This window comes from Muntiacus reevesi, chromosome 1, assembly GCF_963930625.1.
Source record: "Muntiacus reevesi chromosome 1, mMunRee1.1, whole genome shotgun sequence".
NCBI classification, from domain to species: domain Eukaryota; kingdom Metazoa; phylum Chordata; class Mammalia; order Artiodactyla; family Cervidae; genus Muntiacus; species Muntiacus reevesi.
Window position 1 is genome coordinate 38,273,032 of NC_089249.1, and position 16,719 is coordinate 38,289,750.

General features: G+C 38.4%; 1 protein-coding gene across 1 annotated transcript in view; it reads left to right on the forward strand.

Moving 5' to 3' along the window:
• The first annotated feature begins 12,875 nt into the window (after positions 1–12,875).
• The window catches only part of SLC15A5 (solute carrier family 15 member 5), a 90,379-nt gene continuing 86,535 nt past the window's right edge, over positions 12,876–16,719 (forward strand). The window contains exons 1-2 of the mRNA XM_065932600.1: positions 12,876–13,236; positions 15,897–16,119. Coding sequence (XP_065788672.1) covers positions 12,876–13,236; positions 15,897–16,119 — 584 coding nt within the window. The remainder of the gene's footprint in view (positions 13,237–15,896; positions 16,120–16,719) is intronic.

Here is a 16,719-nt window from a genome sequence, read left to right on the forward strand (position 1 = left end):
TTAAAAAGAGTAAAATTGCAGGCAAATAAAGACTGAAACAATCCAGACTCTTTTTTCCTCTGAGTGGTAGATGTTCTTTTAAAAAGAAATATTGAAATACTTATCAATATTTAGAATAACCTCAATTTTCCATTTCACCCACCTACTTACCATAGATACCTTTGGAGAGAATGACATCAGAATCTAGGAGGATGAGTGAAAAAAACAAATATTATCAAATCTAATCCAGAACTCTCAAGTCTTCACAGGACTGAGTCCTTCCTTGGTGGTCTTCTCATCTTGCTATACACCCCTTATGAACTCATCTATTTTATTGACTCTAATGATTATCTATACATTGATGATTCCCAGGTCAACTTCATTATGCCTCACATTCTTGTGTCCCAGGTCCAAATTTCTATGTCTGAATATCCTTACATTTCTTGGGAACTTCAGCCATACACCTAAATTCAAGCTAAATAAGCTTTTTCTTCTGTATCTTCCACTCCAGTTAAATGTCATTCATTCACCCAAATGTGTACGGGGACCTGAGTCAGGTGGGGATGCAGTCGACTTCCACATTCTCTCTGGGTCCAGTATCCCTGACCCATTCCATACAGTGAGTACAGTTAGGCATCAATGTATGCTCAGTTGTGTCTGACTCTGCAACCCCATGGACTGTAGCCCTCAGGGCTCCATGGGATTTTTCAGGCAAGAATACTGGAAAGGATTGCCATTTCCTCCTCCAGGGTGTCTTCCTGCTCCAGGGACTGAACCTGTGTCTCCTGCATTGCAAGGAGTGTTTTACCTGCTGAGTCACTGCGGAAGCCCGTAGGCATAAATATAAGACTTCTTTATTCCCTTTTACCTCTTCCTGTCCATTTCCAGTATTATTTTTTCTCAGGTTCTTTCTGGGCCTTTTGCTTACTTTGTTCTGTATCACTGGAGATTGACCTCTGAAAACTGTTTCTGAAGCTCTCTTACCAGTTAGATTCTATGTCATTTTGATCAATAGGTGCGGGGTGTGCACAAGTGGAAACTTGGAGGCCTGGAGAAGGGGGACCATCAGGACCCAGTCACACAGGGACCCAGTCACATAGGGACCCAAATATTCTATGTTTACCAGGCTGCAGGTTTTGTTCATACTGTTGCCCTAAATAGAATTCACTTTTTTACCCTTTCCGTAAGGCAGATACCCATTTTCTTCATGGTCAGTTCAAATATTATCTGATGGTCTCCTCAACTCAGGGGAATTAATCCTCCCCTTTTATACAGGCATCTTACATAAGAATCCAGGAACATGCTCTGAGCGCTTTGAAAACACGTTCAGTACAGCATTTAGTGTGGCAGTGAAATTGGTCCCTCATCAAAGATATCAATGTGTATGTGTATGCTCAGTCACTCAGTCGTGTCTCTCTTTGTGACCCCATGGACTGTAGACCTCCAGGGTCCTCTGTCCATGGAATTTTCCAGGCTAGAACACTGGGGTGGGTTGCCATTTCCTCTTTCAGGGGATCTTCCTGACCAACGGATTGAAACTGCGTCTCCGGCATTGGCAGATGGATTCTTTACCACTGAACCACCTGGGAAGCCCAAAGATATCAATACTTTATTTATTATTAAATTATTTAGATACATTTTATTTGACTATTCAGTTCTTCCAAAATCTACTGGGCAATCCCACCCCGACTACCACTCCTTTTCTATCCTACATTCCCATAAACACAAGTCTTTTTCTGACTTAAATATTGAAATCCTCCACCAGGCCTTATTTCGCCTTTGTTTTACTCTCCTCACCCTCTTTGAATGGCTTCAACCACTCTTATGGTTCTACTGAGCGTCAGTAAGCACGTGACTCAATTTGTATTTCTGGTCCAGGTTGTCTTCTCAACTTCAGATACAGATATTCTGGACATCTATTTCAGCATGTTCCTCAGGCTTCTCAAAAGCAACATATCAAAACCGAGCCCATGATGTTCCTAATCCCCACATATACTCCTACTTCAAAACCCTCCCACCCATCTGTGTCTCAGCAAATAGTGCTATGAAATCTCTCTAGTCAGAAACCTGGGAGTCAAGATTGATTTCCCCTTCCCTATCATCTATATTTAAATCAGTCAGAAATTTTTGTCATGCTTTTCTCCTTCATGAATCACTAACCCCTGCCTTCCACCCTCACTAAAACACCCACAAATAGGCTGTGATCACTTATCGCCCAGGTTTTGTCTTCGCTAGCCAGTTTCTATGGCCTCCTAGCCATTCTTACCATTGATGCTGGAAGGATACTCCTTCTGGCTCTTTAGAATATAGTTCTGACTCCATCAACCCACAACTAGAATACTTTATGGCTTTCTCATGAGTTCAGCATAAAATCTAAGCTCTGTATCATGAAATAAGACCCTCCACAATCTTGCCCCATCTTGCTCATCTCTCACCGCTCCTCTTCATACTGTGCTCTAGAATTATCAAAATGAGGTTTCCAGGTGGCACTAGTGGTAAAGACCCTGCCTGCCAATGCAGGAGATTTAAGAGATATGGGTTCGATTCTAGATCTAGAAGATCCCCTGGAGGAGGGCACAGCAACCCACTCCAGTATCCTCGTCTGGAGAATGCCATGGACAGAAGCGCCTGGGAGGCTACAGTCCATGGGGTTGCAAAGAGTCAGACACAGTTGAGCACACACACACACAAACACACACTTTGAGCAGAGCACTGTGAAAACCTAGAAGGTTTTATTTTTGTTCTCTTGGAATTTTTACAATCTAAATATATAGGTAGATATATATGTAAGTTTAATATCAGAGTCTATCACATGGACAAGATAGGAAGGATCTCAGCAGCCTTATATAACAGCTCACCACTGCCCCTGGATTTTGTGGGTTCAGAAATAACATTGTTCCCATTTGTACATGTAGCTTCACAATACAACTTTCTAAAATCCATGTTAAGAGCTAGGAAATGAGTCAGAAAAAGACATCTCACTCTATGAGATAACTCGCTCTAATTTCCTCATTAGTGAAAACGACATCATCATAAAGAATATCTGCCAACAATCTGATATAAAAATGTACATGCATCATGAAAAATAATTGCTGTTCAATTACTACTGAATTATAAAGCCGTCGTACAGGTGCAATAACGCAAGAGCTTTGAAAGTATGAAAAACTGCTTAGCTTAGGTAATTACATGTGTTTGAATAAAGTCCCGAGAATAAAATTTGCAGAGTTTGAAGAAACAATGAAATCAGTATCAAAGTGCTATTTATAACTATATATTTTTAAATTTTCTGTTTTTTCTCCTGCATAAATTTTGAAAGGACAGGGACGCTTTTCTAACTCTGGGGTCCAGGGAGTGAGAGAGAGATGAGGAGCTCTTCCTTTGCTTTTTACCTTCTCACCTCTCAAATTGGATCCACAGGGACAGTACTACAAAGATAGAAATCTAGCTATAACCATGGTAATTGCATCTTTTAAAATAGTTAAATCTTACTTATGCCCTGTTCGGAGTTTACATATATGAAAAGCAAAATTTATAGAAAGGCAACTCTATTACTACTGTGAAAAGGATATATTTCTTGTAAATTTTCAGGGTCTTTAGCAAGGGAAATTAGAATCTGAAAACTAGAAAGGGCTTTAAATATCATGTAATCCAAGGGCATTAGTCACCATGAAAGGAAACCGAGGTCCTGAGAAGTTAAGTTTATTGTACAAATGTGTGTAGATAACAAGAGAACTGGGTCTAAAAGCATTTCTACAATGTTATGAACTTAATTAACTATAAACTTTATTGGTCTGGGTCAATTTCTAATTTTCAAGATACTCAACTTTCAGAGCTCTAAGACGGATTATTTTACCCAACTACAATGCTATAGAAATAAAATTGGATTGGCAACGAAGTGGCATGAATTTTATCACAGGACAAGCTATCAATTAGTTAAGTAAGCTTAGACAAATCACTTCACCTCCCAGACCTTCAGTTGTAAAACAAGGTGATGGTGGTGGTTTAGCCACTAAGTCATGTCTGACGCTTGCTTCCCAACCCACCAGGCTCTTCTGTCCACTGGGCACAAATACCCTCTTCCAGATTTAAGACTGCATAATTTCGATGTTAGGTGCCAGTCTATCTAAAATTATAAATTTTAAAAACCAGATGCCACCAGTCCTACTCCTGTATCTATATTTCTAATCCTTCCTCCTCCTAGGGTAAGATGCTTTCCTTAAGCAAGGCATCATTGTTTCAAAACATGCCTATTAACTTAAGACCAAATCCATATTCTAAGCAAATGATTGGATTAAAACTGGGGGCTGGGACTTCCCTGGCGGTTCAGTGGTTAAGACTGCACTTCCACTGTAGGAGGCATAGGTTCAATCTCCGGTTGGGAAACTAAGATTCCACATGACTTGCGGCATGGCCAAAGAAAATGTTTTTTAAGAGGGGACTTTAACATTCATCAACATTTCAAGTTTTCAAGGTCAGTACCATAGAGAGTAATAATTTCCTCTTACAGATCTTCTCTAAAATTGGCAAAACCCAAATCTGAGGTCAATGACAAGAAATTAGTTTTACCTTCATACTGATTAACACAGTACATGATTCAACTGCTTACAATTTTCTTTTAGTGAAGCTATAATCTAGTATTAAAAATAACACATTGTTTAGTAGACTTGGCAAAATTTTAAAAATAGTGACTCAAAAAATTAAAATTTTAAAATAGATTACATCTTGTGATGAATTTCAAACCAACTAAAACAAACCCATTTTCTTCCTTGAATACAAATGTTAACTTTTTCTTAAGGTTATCATCTTGGCACGTGTTTTGCAGATGCTATAGTCTCCTGAAGTCTTCTTTAGGTGCTTTTCAAAGGTATGACATGCTGCTCCATAAATTCCCGTGAAATACACGTACTATTCAGTAGAGGTGATTAAACAACAATGTTCTGAAGTACTTTTGCCTTGGAATATTTAACATCATCATAGAAGATGTCATTGGGGTTATGTTTCACTTCCACTCAAAGCAGGAAGTAAGTCTTCCCACCTACACCCTCTTTCATCATTGATTGGATATTCTGCAGGTGCCCCAATATGTTAAATGGTAGAGATAGTTTGACTCCAGCTCTTGTTCCTTAGTGGTCTTCCCTGATAGCTCAGTTGGTAAAGAATTTGCATGCAATGCAGCAGACTCTGGTTCAATTCCTGTGTCAGGAAGATCCGCTGGAGAAGGGATAGGCTCCAGTATTCTTTAGCTTCCCTTGTGGCTCAGCTGGTAAAGAATCTGTCTGCAGTGCGGGAGACCTGGGTCCCATTCCTGGGTTGGGAAGATCCCCTGAAGAAGGGAAAGGCTACCCACTCCAGTATTCTGGCCTGGAGAATTCCATGGACTATATAGTCCATGAGGCTGCAAAGAGTCGGACATGAGTGAGCCACTTTCTATTTCACTTCACTTTCTTTCTGTTCCTTAATGGTGAACACTACTGCTATCCACATCAATGTCTGCAGTGTAACAGAGTCATCATCCTTGACACTCTTACTTCATCATGACACATATCCAATTAATACTAAAGACTCTACCTTCAATTTTCTAGCATATCCTGGCATTTCTTTTTTTCATTCATTTTTGCCTAGATTACTATGCTAGTATTCTAGGTAATGGTGGTAGAAAAAGAAGTAGTTAGAATTACTGAGTTTTGTCAATACTTCTTAACTGGGGTCCATACTTCTGATCGTGAGTGGAAAAAAAAATGATTTGGTATGAAAGATTTTTGTCTTTTGTATCCTGCTTTATTGTAGAAATTTGTTCTATTTGATGGGTTCAACATACAAAAGAGGGAGGACTTCAAGACCCGGTCCAAATTCAATATTATAAAACCATTTATGGTCTCGTTTTTTTCTTATCTCTTAGCTTCCTGACTCTTTTCTCCCCGACCTTGGAGCTCCCCAATCTAAGCCTTTTGAATCCTTAAAAAACTAAAAACAGAGCTATCCTATGATCCAGCAATACCACTCCTGGGCTTATACCTTGAGAAGACCATAATTCAAAAAGATACATGCACCCCAATGTTCATTGCAGCACTATTTACAATAGCCAAGACATGGAAGCAATCTTAATGTCCATCAATGGATGAATGAATAAAGAAGATGTGGTACATATATAGAATGGAATATTCCTCAGTCATAAAATAAGAATGAAATAATGCCATTTGCAGTGTCAAAGATGGACCCAGAGATTGTCATACTGAGTGAAGTAAGTCAGACAGGGAAAGATAAATATCATGTATCACATATGTGGAATCTAAAAAAATAGTACAAATAAACTTATTTACAAAACAAAAATAGAGTCACAGATGTAGAAAGCAAACTTATGGTTACCAAGGGGGAAAAGGGAGAGGGGACTCTTTTCCACTCTCAGCCACTAGACACAAACTGAAATAATATTCCAGGCACTGTTCTAGGAAAAAGGATATAAAGATAAACATGAAAATGCCCCTATTCTCAACACATGGTCAGTGAAGAAAATGGGGAGATTATGATTGACATATACAAACTACTATTAATAAATATAAAATAGATAACTAACAAGGACCTACTGTATAGCACAAGGAACTCTATTCAGTGCTTTGTAATGACCTGTATGGGAAAAGAATCTAAAGAAGAGTGAAGATATATATATATATATGTATATATAGGTACAACTGATTCACTTTGCTGCACAGCTAAAGTAACACAACCTTGTAAACCAACTATACTCCAGTAAAAATTAATTTAAAAAAAAGTACAGTGATCTGTATTATGGAGAGCATGCCCTCTGTTAGGAACAAGCCTCATCTTATACTATACATTTTCCCAAGGGTGAATTGTATCTTTCTAAGGGATTCAAGGACTTCCCAGATGGTGGTAGTGGTAAAGAATCCACCCGCAAGGCAGGAGACACAGGAGACACGGCTTGGATCCCTGAACTGGGATGATCCCCTGGAGGAGGAAATGGCAATCCACTCCAGTATTCTTGCCTGGAGAATCCCATGGACAGAGGAGCCTGGCAGGCCACAGTACAAAGAGTCAAAAAGAGTTGGACCCAACTGAAGGGACTGAGCATGCATACAGGGGATTCAAGCACAGGTATCACTTCCATGGAAATTTTTCTGTGGACTTTATTTTTTTTTGGAGTGTAATTGCTTTACAATGTTGTTAGTTTCTGCTGTACAGAAAAGTGAATCAACCATATGTATACATATACCGCCCCCCTGCTCCCCGACAGCTAGCGCTGCTATAAGCTCTCTCTTCTTCCTCCACCACAACACATAACTCTCTGGAGTGTAGTTCTTGCTTAGTTGTTGATATTCCTCACTGTACGGTTACCCCTATCCAGCCAAGTTTACTATTTTGTCATCATGGGCTCCCCAGGGCCTGGCAGCTACTCAGGGCTTAATAAATATTGGTAGTGGTCAGATAGGGTTCATTAGATGCATAACAATGCCTTTGTTTCCTTCAAAACATCTTAAGAGTATCTCATCTTAAACTGTTTTTTCATTTATTCACTCAGGAAGTCAACTAGTCATGTATTCATATATAGACATCAAGTGGATTCTGCCCAATTACTAGAGTCAAGATCTGGTAGCAGATTTTAAAAAACAAATAAGCAGCACTTCTTGTAGAACTCCGCATGAGTAAATGTTATTTCTGTCTGCTATGTCACACTCACTCTTAGCCACTAGACACAAAGTGAAATAACATTCCATGCACTGTTCTAGGCAGTGAGGTATAAAGATAAACATGAAACTGCCCCTATTCTCAACACATGGTCAGTGAGGAAAATGCAAACTAATTAAAAACTATTTTTTAAGACAGATGTGCACAGTTTCTTAAGAACACAGAGAAAACTATCTTTGAGAATCAAAAGAGTACTTTTTATTGAAGCATAGGTGATTCGCAAGGCTGTATCCATTTCTGATGTACAGCAAAGTGATTCAGTTATACCTTTATATATATATTCTTATTCTTTTCTGTTACGGTTTATTAAAGGATATTAAATATAGTTCTTTGTGCTATGCAGTAGGATCTTGTTGTTTATTTATTTTATATATAGTAGTTTGTATCTGCTGGAGAAGGCAATGGCACCCCACTCCAGTACTCTTGCCTGGAAAATCCCATGGACAGAGGAGCCTGGTAGGCTGCGGTCCATGGGGTCGCTAAGAGTCAGACACGACTGAACAACTTCACTTCCACTTTTCACTTTCATGCATTGGTGAAGGAAGTGGCAATCCACTCCAGTGTTCTTGCCTGGAGAATCCCAGGGGCGGGGGAGCCTGGTGGGCTGCCGTCTCTGGGGTCGCACAGAGTCGGACACGACTGAAGTGACTTAGCAGCAGCAGCAGTTTGTATCTGCTAATCCAAAACACCTAGTTTACCCCTCTTTCTTTGCCCTTTGGTAACCATAAATTGTTTTTTATGTCTATGAATCTGTTTCTCTCTTATAAATAAGTTCATTCGTATCAAATTTTAGATTCCACATATGAGAAATATCATATGATATTTGTCTTTCTCTTTCAGACTTACTTCACTTAGTATGATAATCTCTGGTTGCATTCATATTGCCTCAAATGGTATTATTTTTGTTTTTTATGGTCAAGTAGTATTTCACTGTGTGTGTCTGTGTGTATTTTACATATACAAAATAGATATACATGTGGGTTTCCAGGTGGCACTGTTGGTAAACATCCGATCTGCCAATGCAGGAGATACAAGAGACTTGGGTCCCATTCCTGGATCAGGAAGATCCCCTGGAGGAGGGCATGGCAACCCACTCCAGTATTCTTGTCTGGAGATTCCCCTGGACAGGGGAGCCTGGTGGGCTACAGTCCATAGAGTCTCAAAGAGTTAGACATGACGGAAGCAACTTAGCACCCACGCATGCATATATATATCACAGCTTTATTTATTCATCTGTCAATGAACATTTAGTTTGCTTCCTTGTCTTGGTTACTGTAAATAGTACTTCAATGAACATTGGGGGTACATGTGTCTTTTTGAATTATGGTTTTCTCCAGGTATATACCCAGTAGTAGGATCGGTGAGTCATGTGATAGGTTTATTCTTAGTTTTTTAAATGCAACTTTGTACTGTCCTCCATAGTGGTTGTACCAATTTACATTCCCACCATTCCCTTAAAAACACTTATTCTAACACAACATTGTAAAACAATTATCCTTCAATTAAAAAAAAAATTTTAAAGCTTAGAGAGGACTTATGAAAAATTATTCCATAAGTACATATCAAATTTGAAATTATTATATCAACATACTGCAAAATCATTTTGAAAGACAATACAGCTTTCTCAGAATTTATAATCAACTTGGGGATATTTTGTAGAAATGCTTTTTAACCCTGCATTGTTAAAAATCTCCTTAAAAGTAGGGCCTACATTTCTGGTACATTTCCAATGAAACCCTTGTGGAATCTGATACATTCAGGCTCTGGGTGCTCAGTAAAAATCATGGCTGGTCATTAGGTTATCAAATAGGGCTTTGACTAATTTCCCCTATTAGATAAGATATATTAAATATGTATTATATGTATAATATATATTATAAATATATAATATAAATATCTATAATAAATATGTATTATAATAAATTTCCTCTATTAAATATGATAAGTAAAGGTTTACATTCCAAAAATGATACAGATTCTTTAATTGTAAAACACGTCTAGTTTGTATTATAGTTTGACATTAAGTATCAAGATGCCTAAAAACTTTCCCACACTTTAATAACCCAGTGGTGTTATTTCTGAGAAACTAGCCTAAAGTTGTAATCAGAGAATGAGAACTTTTATGCACAAATATTCATTAAATTTTTATCAATAAAAGTGCTTTTTCTTTTAAATGTGGGTTCATGGTCCAAAGTTAAAGAAAAATTGATGTAACTGATCTGAGACAAATGTAACTAACCCAAAATGGAGGAATAGTTAAGTGAGTCATGTATCTGTCTATTAAGGCAACCATAAAAATTCATGTTTACAAGGAGTTCACAATGGCATGTTAAACTGCTTATAACATTACCTACAAAAGGAATAGAAAACATATTATACAGTAATTGTATACAATTATACAACTGAAATATTTAAAGCTTGCTAATAAAAACTAGCCAAGAGGGGACAACATCAAAGGAAATGCTTCGAAAAGATTCACTCTTTTTTTCTTCTATTTTTAGACATTTTCCAAATTGTATCTAATGTGCATACCTATCTCTATAATGGGGGAAAATGTCACTTTATTAAGGGTGGCATGGAGGGGGAAGGACAAAAAACAAGCCTGAGAGTGTTGGTGTTAGGATAGGGTTGTATAAAGCTAAAGTATGCCTAAGTTACACTTAGGCAGTATGCCTAAGTTACACTTATGAATACACTTAAGGACTCAAGTGTATTCATAACAACAGTATTCAATATTTCCCGCCAAGTGTTATTCTCAAGTGGAGTTGGGACTTGTCCTTTAAGTTCATTCTGAGCTCAGTATTGAGAAGTACTTTCCTATTGTTTCAACCCTACTCAGCAAATACTGTTGCTTTGAGGAAGCCCGGGTGGTTCCGTGGTAAATAATCCACCTGCCAATGCAGGAGGCAAGGATTCAATCCCTGGATTAGGAAGATCCTCTGGAGAAGGAATGGCAACCAGCTCCAGGGTTCTTACCTGCAGAATCCCATGGACTGAGCAGTCAGGCAGGCCACCATCCATGGGGTCGCCAAGAGTCAGACATGACTTAGGGACAGAGCACACTCCCTGGTAACCATCCCCTGGTGACAGGTTCCCACCACCCGAGTCATGTCCTTGGGCAAGAATGCAAGGACAAAGAATGGGCAAAGAATGCAATTCTTTGGCAAGAGGAGCCAAAGAATTCAAACACAATCATCACCAGGCCCCAGTAAGAGGCAGTGCTACCCTGCTTGTGAAATCACACTGCAGGAGTTTTTTGTCAGGTACTGGCTAAATATTAATATATCAACCAGTGGCTGGGGACCATCTTTCCCTTCCATCTGGGATGGGAAAAAAAAAAAAAAGGCAACAGTATCACTGAGGGTTCTTTGTAAGCCACAGAAATCAAAGGGGTCTAATTTAAACCAAAATTGACTGTAAATTGAGTCCTGGGACTTCCCTGGTGGTCCAGTGGTTAAGACTGTGCCTTCAGCACAGGGGGTGTGGATTCAAGTCCTGGTCGGGGAGCTAATACCCCACACGGCACTCCAAAGAACCAACGCATAAAACAGAAGCAGTATCATAACAATTCAATAAAGATTTTTCTTAAGGAAAGAAATTGAGTCCTTTACAGAAGGAAAAACTAACCATGTCCTCCTGAAGAATATGAACCAGAACTTTCCGTCAGGGGCATATGGACAATCCCTAGTGGGTAGTACTATCAGACTCAGCTTCCACCAGGTCTAATCTTATCAGTCCACTTATGACTAAAATTCCTTGTGGAGAAACAGCTAAAGGACCATCTTAGACCATGTGCTGATCTCTCTTGGCCAGAAGAAAGCCCCACCAGGATCTCGTGGAATAGAAGGAAGTCATTCCTCAAAGACAGGAGGACCACACATTGGGGTTTGCCCTAGACAATCCCAATGTGTACCTGTTTTTCAGGAATAACTATAAATAGCATCAATTTCGCTCACAAACATGTGTAAGTTTGGATAAGAAATTGCATGATTACTCCACACAAAGGAAAAACAGGGCATTGTTAACCAAAGTGGGGAAAGTAATGCTGAGCTGGTTCCCACCATTCCCATGAGACTCTTAGAGGAGGTCAACACAAAGCATTTTGCACCCAATCTCTCAGGTCAAAGAATCGCAGTCAAAAGTCTTTGTCAGTCTTCTGCTTTCGACTCCAACATGAAAATAACATTCCTGTACTCACCCCCTATGTTTTGAATTATTATGACTTTGACCCAATAATTCTATTCCCTTGTCTTCCTATGTCCTTCTGCTAAACTAACTCCTAACTGTTAAAATGTTCTCTTTTTACTGCTGCTTTTTTAGCTTAATTTGTGCTCTTCTGCTTTCCAAAATAGAATGCTAACATCCATTCACCCAGCTGGAGGGTCAGGGTGATACCAGAGTCGACATTCCCCAAAGCATGTGTAGGATAGCTGCTGTACCCCTCTTGCTGACTAATAATGAATCAAATAGCACCTTTTCATTCTGATTTCCTCTGAGAGGCTGTTCTACAGGCATGGGGTCAACTTAAAGGAACAGGGTTTTTGTGTAAAAATTTCTCCTTTCATTAGTGCACTTAAATTACTTTCTTGCAAACTCGGCTTGTTACCTAAATGTACTAGCACTTTTGTTACCTAATTAGCTTTCTTATCAGAATTCCAACCAAAAATAACAAGAAATGTAATAATGATAAGGTATCCTGCCCCCTCCAAACAGATTTCCTTTCGCGCTTTATCTCCTGGTACTGTTCTGGCTTGTTTTAATTAAAGTATCAGAAATTATTAGGCTCAAATTATTTCTTGATCTAGTGCTCAAATTCTCCTGAAAAACTGCTTCTCCTGCCTCCGTATTTAAACCTTTATCAGCCTGAGGCAGATGAGTTTCCACATGTTTGCAACTGGATTCATGTAATTCAATATAAATTTTGGAGGAAAAGCCTAATTTAGCCTCTAAGTAATTAGACAAACAAATCAGATGTGGCCACACTGAGCTACCATGGTTTAACTACTCATGTCTCTTCTCATGTTCTCTAGGATCATCAAAATGAGCATTAACGTGCAAAAAAAGCCTTATGAAACTTCAGCATGGTTGTGAAATTCAAAGCAAAGATCTTATTTATTTTTTCATTAGAGGGATGGGGGCAAAAATCACCAAGTTCAAACCACTAACGTAAGTAGTATTCAAGGAGGGTAGTCATGTCTGTTACAAGCTTTAAAATCACTGATGAGAGGGTACCCTTAAGTCACAGCATCGAGAAGGAGAAAACCATAAGACATATTGGTTATTTGTTTTCCTCATACTCTGTGCAAAAAATTCAGGTTGAAATCTGTTTGCTTCTAGCAGAGCTGTGTGAGAGGTTCGTTTTCTTCGAAGTCGTCTGCAATATGATTCCCTTCTGTACTGTCAAGCTTGGTTATCGCAATTACCAGGCCGCCGTTTTGAACCTGTGCTTTATTGGAGCATCAATCCTTACCCGGGTCTTTGCAGATTGGCTTGCTGATGTCTGCCTAGGAAGAAACAAACTGGTCCATATTTGCTTATTTCTGCATTTTCTAGGTGAGTGTCCACTTCTGACTGGATTGTTTTACAACTTATTTTAGTGGATTTTTATTAGAATGCTTGATTTATGTTATTCCCACCTTGTTGTTAGTATAGAGTGTAATAAATGAGCCTAGAATGTTGTTTCAATTTATTTTATTCTCTGTATACTTTGAGAGGTACTAGGAAATATGTATGTATGTATGTGTGTCTCTATGTGTGTGTTAGAAGTTGCTTTGATACCTTTATCATTGCAGTGATTATATTTTATATTAATTATCTCTTCAAATGTCTGTCTTTTGTAGAATGCCCTCCTTTCCCCCCTTTCTATCACAAGCCCAAATTTGTGACAAATTCTATGTGAAATGTGACGTTCATTTGCTTCACAATTAAAATGAAATGTGCTAAAAAGGTGTTTTGAAGTTCATGTAGAATAACTGAGAAATATTTTCATGAAAAAAGGTCTTTTAATTAGTCATATAGTAATTAAGATTGTATTTGAATACATAATTTCGATGTTATGAGCTATGGTTACCTGCTTTAAAAAATGAGTGAATTTAACACTATCCTGTGCTACTTTACATAGCAAAGAAAGAAATATATCCTTAAAATTTGGGAAGCAAAGTGATTGCAAGCAATGTTGGGAAAATATCAAGTTTGTTTGATAAGGTATAGAGACCAAGTTGATGAACAGTTTAGAAATTTAGACTGTGAAGCTCAAGGTGGTCTTCTAGACACAAAGGAGTTATTAAAGATAAAATTAACATATTAGGGAAATCTTTCAATAAACAATCACAGTGAGAGGTTAGAGAGAGAACAGAAAATCTCAGGATGCTGGTCTAGGTGATGGAGAAGTATCAATCCAGGAAAGAACTTAAAACCATAAAAAAAAAACTCATTAACAAAATAAAGGCACAAATATGATGGAAGGACAGAAATTAACTCCAAGTTCTGAGTTGAAGAACTTAGGAAGGCAGTTCATCAAAACCAACCAGTGCAGCAGAAATGCAGTTTGGGGTGATGGGGGAGATGACGAGGAAATGATGGGTAGCAGGTATTCAGCCTGTGCACATTTCCATCAGATGGTCAAGTAGCAGTCACTGAATCAATCATTGTGTGATTCAAACTTGGAAACTGCTTCAGTTCTGTGAAACATAAACTAAGTCACTGCATGGCAAATATTCATTCACCATTCCATAAATGTTTCTCATTGACTACTAGGCATTGTTCCAGGTTCTGGAATGTAACAGAGAAGAAGGCAGTCTCTTTTCTTATGAAGCTAACTTTTTCAAATGGGACAGGAGAAAATCAAGAAATAGCTATTTTGTTGGGTGGTAATGTACAGTGAACCCACTCCAGTGTTCTTGCCTGGAGAATCCCAGGGATGGGGGAGCCTGGTGGGCTGCCGTCTATGGGGTCGCAGAGTCGGACACGACTGAAGCGACTTAGCAGCAGCAGCAGCAATGTACAATGATGAAAAATAAAGCTGGGGAAGTGGACAGGACAGACTAGATAGTGACAAGGCTGCTCTTCTGTATCAGGCAATATTTTCTGATGAGGAGGCATTTAAGCATGATTTACTCTTTTTAACTTGGTAACAGACTACATAGTAGTGTACATATACATCATTGCCAATCACCTTTGCAGATAAGATCATCTATATCATTTTTCTAGATTCCACATATATGTGTTGATATATGTTATTTGTTTTTCTCTTTCTGACTTCTTCACCCTGTATGATAGTCTCTAGGTTCATATGTGCCTCTACAAATGACCCAATTTCATTCCTTTATATGGCTGAGTAATACTCTATTGTATATATGTACCACATGTTCTTTATCTGTTCCTCTGTTGATGGACATTTGGAAATCCAAAAAACAGGGAATATATGTATATGTATACCTAGAGCTGATTCACTTTGCTATACAGTGGAAACTAACACAATATTGTAAAGTAACTATATTCCAATAAAAAATTTTAAAAAGAAAAATATAAGCAATTCATGCTAAAAAAAAACACCCCCAAAAAAGTTTTCTTTAACAGGCTTCTGAGTTGCCTAAGATCATAGCGTTTTCTCTCTCTATTGATTAAGAACAAATAACCCTTGTGAAAGGTGGTTTTCTTTGAGGGGTGGGAGTGCAGACATCTTTAGTATCTCACATCAAGTGTTTCTGAATTGTTTTAATTTTGTTAAAATGGACTTGATTTGTTCTCCCAAAAACCTTCCTCCCATCCAGGCTCCCACATAAGCCTGAGCAGAGTTCCATGTGCTGTACAATAGGTCTTTGTTGATTATCTATTTTAAACATAGCAGTGTGTGTATATGTGCAGCTGAGTGCCTTTGCTATTCACCTAAAACTATCACAACATTGTTCATTGGTTATACCCCAATACAAAATAAAAAGTTCCTCTAAAATGGACATGATTTGTTTATACATTCTGAGAGGTGGTTTGAGTTTGAGGGAAAAATAAACTAGGACTCTGGATTCATTAAAAACACATATTGAGGGAAATATTTACTTTTAGGAAAATTATATTACCTCCAGAATTGCCATGATTAATATTTTAACAAGATTGTCACAAGACGAGGCTACATTCAGAAGAAAAACTTTATTTCTGGTGTGCTTTGGTGAGTCAGTGGTCTATGCATATTTATTTATCTTTTCCTCCATCTACAGGCTCTGCTTTATTATCTGTGGCTGCCTTTCCCTTGGAGGATTTCTACATAGGCACTCACCATCTGATTAACAACGTACCCAAAAAAGAGAAGAGGAGGCTGTTTCACGTAGCACTGTTGGCCATCTGTCTCGGCACAGGAGGAATCAGAGCTATAGTCTGTCCATTGGGTGCTTACAGCCTTCAGGAGTGTGGATTCCAGAAACGAACATCCCTTTTTAACTGGTAAGTAGCACTAGCTAGGAGAGAAAACAGGCTTATGACATCCTTTTCCCTTTGTGCATTTCTCATTGTTTGCTCTCTGGTTCCATTTTGATGGCAGTCATTCAGTCTTTGCCATTGATCGGGCTGGGTGACAGTGAGATAATACCTGTGACAGTGATTAAGCCAGTAGTCCTGGGGACCTATGAGTCGGGTATAGACCAATTCAGCTTACCGGCACCTTTTTGAAACACATTGATGAATTTGTCCTCCACGTAAACAAGTGTGAGATGGTGTGTCATATTGAATAGAAGATGCTTTTGGAGCCAAACAGGCCTTGGTGGAAATCTCATCTCTACAAAATTGCCTGATCTTAGTCATGCCATTTATTCTTTATGAGCTTAACCATTTCTGAAGGCTTATCATAATACCTCTCCTTGGATTTTCTTAGAGGTAATAATACGTATATTGCTGGCAGAGAACATGGCACATAGTACTAATCAATAAGTAATCAATAAGTTGTTTTTCTTAGTTATGTCTACATTGTAATAGACTAATTCAACAGGGATTATAAATTCAGCAAGAAGATGAGAAGGATGGAAGAAGAATTTTACTTCTTAAATA